General features: G+C 42.2%; 1 protein-coding gene across 1 annotated transcript; it reads right to left on the bottom strand.

The window, feature by feature from the left end:
- Positions 1-992: 992 nt before the first annotated feature.
- LOC121441309 (wee1-like protein kinase 2) lies at positions 993-2698 on the bottom strand. The gene is given in 2 exon segments (XM_041642445.1): positions 993-1978; positions 1981-2698. Coding segments are annotated over 2 exon segments (1704 nt in total).
- Between the last annotated feature and the right edge of the window lie 3465 nt (positions 2699-6163).

Raw genomic sequence — 6163 nt, 5'->3', positions numbered from 1 at the left:
GAGTGTGACAGCTTGAGTATTGGTGATACCTTCTCAGTGAGGGGAGAACAGTGAGATACTCACCGACTAGTCTCTATGGCAATGGTTGACTTGGATCAAGGAAATCTCCAAACACTGACTCAACTTATATTCAACTTATATTTTCCTTTCAAGATAAAAGTCTTTATTTACAAATGTTCTGTTTCTCTAAATGTACACAGGGGGAAAGATTTGGATTAAAATAAGTTAAAAGCACAGAAAACAAAGAACCTCTGGTTAAACAAAATCAAGAGAACCTGGTGATGATATTCAAAAACTTAAAAGTAATAGGAGTCAGCCATGGGAGACGAGGACCTGGGGAACAGCCACAGGAGGGCTAGAACACATGGCGAGCAAGAACATCCAACTTTCCTAGACCTCTGCTGATTTTGTTTCAGAAGTTAGTAAGCAGCTCAGAAATGTCCACTTTATAGTCTTACTTCTAATTGTTTCATATAATGTTAGCATTTATTGACTGATACAAAATCAGATAAGAGACTGCTTCCATCCAGAAAATATATTAGGCAAACTCCTTGATCAAAGGGTCTGGCAGTTGGAGTAGATGCAACCTGGGAAGCACTGCTGAAGCATAGGCAGCCTTCTCTTGTGAGCCGGTACTTAAAGCCGTATTTTATTCCTTTCTATGTACACAGAAAGTTCCCTGGATCCGCAGCAAAGAATAAGTTATGGCAGCGTTTTGACTGATAGGCTAAAATAGTGTGTTTCTGTTCCTACTCCAATTGTGGGGTATGTTTCTCATTCTTCACTGGAAGTCCTGAGTAAATGGCACTAGAAATACAACAGTAGGGAAGATGTAGATCATTGCTAAGAAACCCTAGAAGTTTGTGGCCTTGCCTATGGATGCTCCACCAGATAGCCTTTGAAGTCTTTGTGCATCCAAGCTGGTTCATTCTTACTTCCAGTATGTTTTCTGAAGGCTTGTGGCTAAAGGCTGGCTGGTGAGAAGTGGGTGGTTATGGTTCTCCACCAGTGAATCTTGAGGACTCCTCACTCACTCCTCTCATCAGGTGTCCTGTGCTTCTTGAGTCTTCGTGGGCCCCAGAGATCACAGGATCACCATGAGGGCTGTCTCTCTGAGACCCACCATTGCAGATGTCTCTCTGAGCTCTCTGGGTTTGCTGAGCTTTTTTCAGTTCCCTTTCTAGTATGGCTACCTTGGACTTCTCCAAGTTCAGTTGCTTCTGGAGTTCATCTGTCTTTTCCGGGAAGGGACGGAGAATTTGACTTCTGGCCAGAGCTGCTGCAGAAGGTCTCTGCTCTGGATCAGGGTGGATCATGTTCTTGAGTAGACCATAAAAGTCATCTGAGAGCTCCTGGACAATGTCTGGAAAGTTCCCCTTGCGGATATGATGCCACACATCACCGTTACTGGGTAGTGACTCTGCTCCTGCAGCCATTGCAATTGTTAACCCCAAGGCAAATATGTCTCCTTGGGGAAGGTGTTGATAATTCTCTTGCAAGATCTCCTTAGCAAGGAATCGAATATCTCCTTCTTCCACTTTCGGTTTGCTGATTGATGTCACGTGGCCCAGGTCACCAATTTTATATATCACACTGGAAGAGAGAAACCAGTCAGCCTCATTTTCAGCCTCTTCTGGACCTACGGGAGAGTCACTCTGCATCTTATTACAAATAAAGATGTTACTGGGTTTGATGTCCAGGTGCACCATGCCAAAACTGTGGACATACTTAAGTCCCAAGGAAACTTGTAGAAGGAGGTCTTTGAGTTTGGCCTTGTGAAAGTGGCTACCAGATTTGGCATTTTCGGTTATCACAGTTTGCAAGCTCCCACCGTTACAGTATTCATTCTGAATGACCAAGTGACCGTCTTCTGTCCATGAAGAATAGTAGCGTACCACATGGGGGTGATGGCCAAGCACTGCAAGAGCATAAACTTCCTGCAAATCCAAACCATTTGATAATCCTGAGAATGGTTTGAAGAACGCTTTATTGCATAAAGACATCCATCCAGCCTCTTAATGCACTTGTAGACTGTACCAAATTCCCCAACCCCAATTTTTTCTACCTCCAAAAATTCCTTTTCATAGCGGGAAGCCATATTAGTTTCTCGTAGAATACTTCTCTTAGTAGGCAGCCACAGTTCTGATTTGTTTTCCCCTTCTCCAGTTTCTTCATGGTAGCCTCTGGTTTTCCTCTTGTCATTTGATTGAAGGACCAATTTTCTATAGGACTCTGGAGTGAATGGGTTGATATTAACCAGAGACAAAGAGGCCTTCTCATCCATGAAGGGAGAAGGTGTGAGTCTCAGACGTTTAGAGTTTTGGGCAGAGAGTTTTTCTTTTGAAATCATCTCAGGCGGATTCAGTGAAGTTTTGGGTAGGGAGAGGTTGTCAGCGACTGGCAGCTTGCTCTTCCTGGATGGTCTTGGCGTCTCTGGACATATGGGAAGGGCTGAAACTGGAATCCAAAGGATGGGACCTGGACTTTCTATGTCTCTGTTCTGAGAAGGATAACGCTCATCTCTGGGGGGAGACTTGGGATCCTCCTCCATCTCCTCATCCTCATCCCTCTCAGACGCTGGGCTCTGGACCTTTACGGTGCCTTGTGCTGTCATCTGACCTCCATTCTCAAAATCTTCTTCACAGATGGAGAAGTTTAGTTCCCTATTCAGTCTCTGGGCAACCCCTCTGTCAGTCATCTCAGCGAAGAGCCTTACAGCGCCGACTCAACTTCTGTTTATCTGGTACCTTTTCTCTTCTACCTATAACCACAAACCATTACAGACTATTTTAAGGTTTTCTGTGGTTTCTAAAGTACAATACTTTCCAAAATGATGACTTTACCATCACAAATCTCATGGGCAGGCTATGACTCAATCTAGAGTAGAACTAAATAGAACTAAGTGCCCCAATGAGTAGCTGGACTGTAAATGCCTCTAGAAAATAGTGAGGTTGTTTTTATATGGTTGCTGCTGCTGTAATCTTGAATGTAAAGGGCAGGAAGTTAGGCAAAAGCCATGGAATTATTGCCATATGTGAACACGAACATCTATAAATTTGAATTTTTGGCTCAGCCACTTACTAGCTCTGGTTTTTACCCTCTCAGAGATTATGCTTCATGAAAAAAATGACAATATTAAGATCCTTTACAGAAGGAAATATTGTAGCATAAAGGAGCTAGTATAAATGATATTGGCAAGAAGTGAGCCCTGAGTAAGGAGCAGCTACCTTCATGTATTCGTCAGCTAATGTTATGAAGCTGCTGCATAACAAGAAATCCCCTAAATCTTAGTGGCTTTCCCAAGTATTAATTTTATTACTTGTAAATTGATGAATTGTCTATGACTTCTCTGCCATAGATTTTGTTCACATCATATTGAGGCATGTGGGACTTCTGTCTCACGTTAGAATCAGCAGCTACCAAGGCATGTTCTTCTCATATTAGATGACAAGAATATAGAAGGGTTTGACAGACATTTTCATTGTAGAATCTCGGCTCTGAATTTATGTGGCTATCCTCAAATCCAGTATGACAGAGAAGCATAATTTATCCACTAATGGCATGGCTGTAAGAACTCAAGGAACAATTATTAGCATGTAATACATTATGCCACACTTCCCTTCTTTTCTGTGAGACCCTAACAAAGAAGAGAGGAGGGGGAAGAAAGAAGGAAGGAAAGAGATCCCATAGTAGTTCTTCCCTGTACCTCATTTATGAGAGTTGGCCCAGCCTCCTTTGTAGAGATAGTCCAGCCTCCTTTGTAGAGATGGTCCAGCCTCCTTTGTAGAGATGGTCCAGTGCTCATGCCCTGGAAGCAAAAGCATTCTCTGGCACAGCACGCTCCTTTCTTCTTCGAGTTTCAAAGTGCTGGTGATGAAAGAAACAAACTACTCAAAGGCAGTCGATAATTCACTAGAAGGTGTCTCAAATCTTGCCTGTACACACACATCTAAACTTATTTTGCAAGATAAGCAGCAGCAATGGGTAGTGGTGTTCATCAAAACAGACTATAGTATACAATGATTGCCCAAACAGCTCGATATTTATCTACGTCCAACCCTTCCCTTTGTCACTCCAGCAACTCTTAGTAATGTATACATAATGTGCCTGACTATTCATCCCAAATGATTTCATCATTATTCTGATCTATAATGATGGTAGGCTTGAAGCCTTTGAATTCTCTCTCTGTGTGCATACCGATTTGTGTGCATGTTAGTGTGTAGGGGGTGCAGGTGTGTGTGAGCATGTGCAGAGAGATCAGAGGTTACCATCATTTGTCTTCTTTAATCATTTCTCCACTTGAATATTTTGAGACAGGGTATCCCTGGAACTCACCAGCTGGCTAGCCTGGCAGCCTAGTGGGTCCCAAGGATCCTCCTGTGTGTGTCTTCCTTCAAAGTCCCAAGATGGCAGGCATGTTCGTGCAGTTTACTTTGGATTTCAAAGCTGGATGAATAGGTAGCCCCACACTATCTAAAAAGAATTTTCTTGTCAAAGGAAACACGGCCTTGCACAGTCATTAACTGAAGGCAGGTTTTCACGAACAGATGAAAGGATTTGAACAACAACTGTCACAACCGAGGATAATTTTGAATGCATTTGAAGCTATCAAGCCATCAAGTCATTCCTTTGATCTCAGTTGAAGAAGACTTAGTGACAGCGGTGTGACTGGAGAGGAACTAGACAGTAGTTCGATCACACGGTTACATATCTCATCAAACTCTAGAGCCACTTCTCCAGAAATGGTCTTTAGCGCCACCCACACCAGAATGACCTAGGACAAGAAAATGCAGATTCCTGGGCAGATTTCAGACTTAGTGAGTCAGAATCTCTAGGATCTAAGAAACTCATTTTTTTTTTATAGTGGAGGAAAAAGTTTATCGTAGATATATGGGAGAGTATAGCCAGAGGCAGAGACATCACAGAGAGTCCTGAGTGGTTCTGATTAGGCTGAGCTGGGCCTTGTGGGAAGAGGAGGAAGGAATGGGAGATGGGGGAGAGAGAGGAACCAAGTGCAACAGCTAGGAGATCCAAAGACACAGAAAAAGTAAGTAACCAAGAATGGTTGTAGTATATACGGAAGGGCAGCCCAGTCCCTGAGCTGGAGAGTTCAGGTTAGAGGGTGGGGTGTGCCAGCCAGGAGGACCCAGTAACAGGTAGGGACTGAGGGATGTAAGGAGAACCTGGCAGCCAGTATCCACTTTGATATGTTAGATACCTTAGAAGCTCCACTTTTTACTCACATCGAGATTTTTGTACAACATCAAACACAGACAGACATTCTATACATCTTTGCTTTTAAATTTTAGTTATGGAAAATGTGAAGCTTCCATGATGGAAGATTATGAAATATCACTCACTGATAAATACAAGCAAAAGCCTATTCTTCTTACTATTACTGACGAACTGTTAAAAAATAAAATAGTTAAAATATGCAACCCAGGTACTACAACATTGAAATTTTTAGTAAATTTGGTACGTTTTCTTTTTCCTGATGTAGAGATTTGATAAGTGACCTGGACTTGTTTGGTTGGTTGGTTGGTTGGCTGCCTAGCCTTTGGAGACTGGGTCTCATGTGGTCTAGGTTGATCTCAAACTCACTATATTGCCAAGATTGAACTTTTTTTTAGCTCTTGATCCTCCTGCTTCTCTCTCTTTAGTGCTGGAAGCACAAGCATGTGCCACCATTACTGACTTGATAAATGACATTTTTATGGTGTTTTTAGGTGCGTGAACTGTCCAGAATGAAGGTAGATTAACCATCTAAATTAGAATTATTTTTCCTTTTTAATTTAGTGCTTTAGGGCATTTTGATATTTTTAGGTGCAGGGGATAATAAAAAGTGCTCTGTCTTCAATAAGTGGTCTCTGTATGAGGATTTTTTTTTTAAGGATGGTTTTTGACCCTTGAAATAGAGATAGGAACCAACCACCAGGAGCCAATAAGGAGATGGCCTCCTCCTTTGCCCACCGTGTTTCATTTCCTGTTAATTACAGTTAAGATCCATGCTATCCTGTGTTCAATTATGGAAGAAGTTGAAAACTTCTGACTTAAATAACTAAACACGCCGATGTAGAAAGGTGTGGAGACATCTGTTTCTCGAATTAGGAACATAACCAGGACAATTTAAAAAAAATCCTGGCCATTGTCTCACTCTTTATCC

This window comes from Microtus oregoni, unplaced genomic scaffold (assembly GCF_018167655.1).
Source record: "Microtus oregoni isolate MIOR12 unplaced genomic scaffold, Mior012 000074F_ref0000038, whole genome shotgun sequence".
Classification (NCBI taxonomy): domain Eukaryota; kingdom Metazoa; phylum Chordata; class Mammalia; order Rodentia; family Cricetidae; genus Microtus; species Microtus oregoni.
The sequence above is the reverse complement of the archived record's forward strand: the minus strand, read 5'-3'. Positions and strand labels throughout refer to the sequence as shown.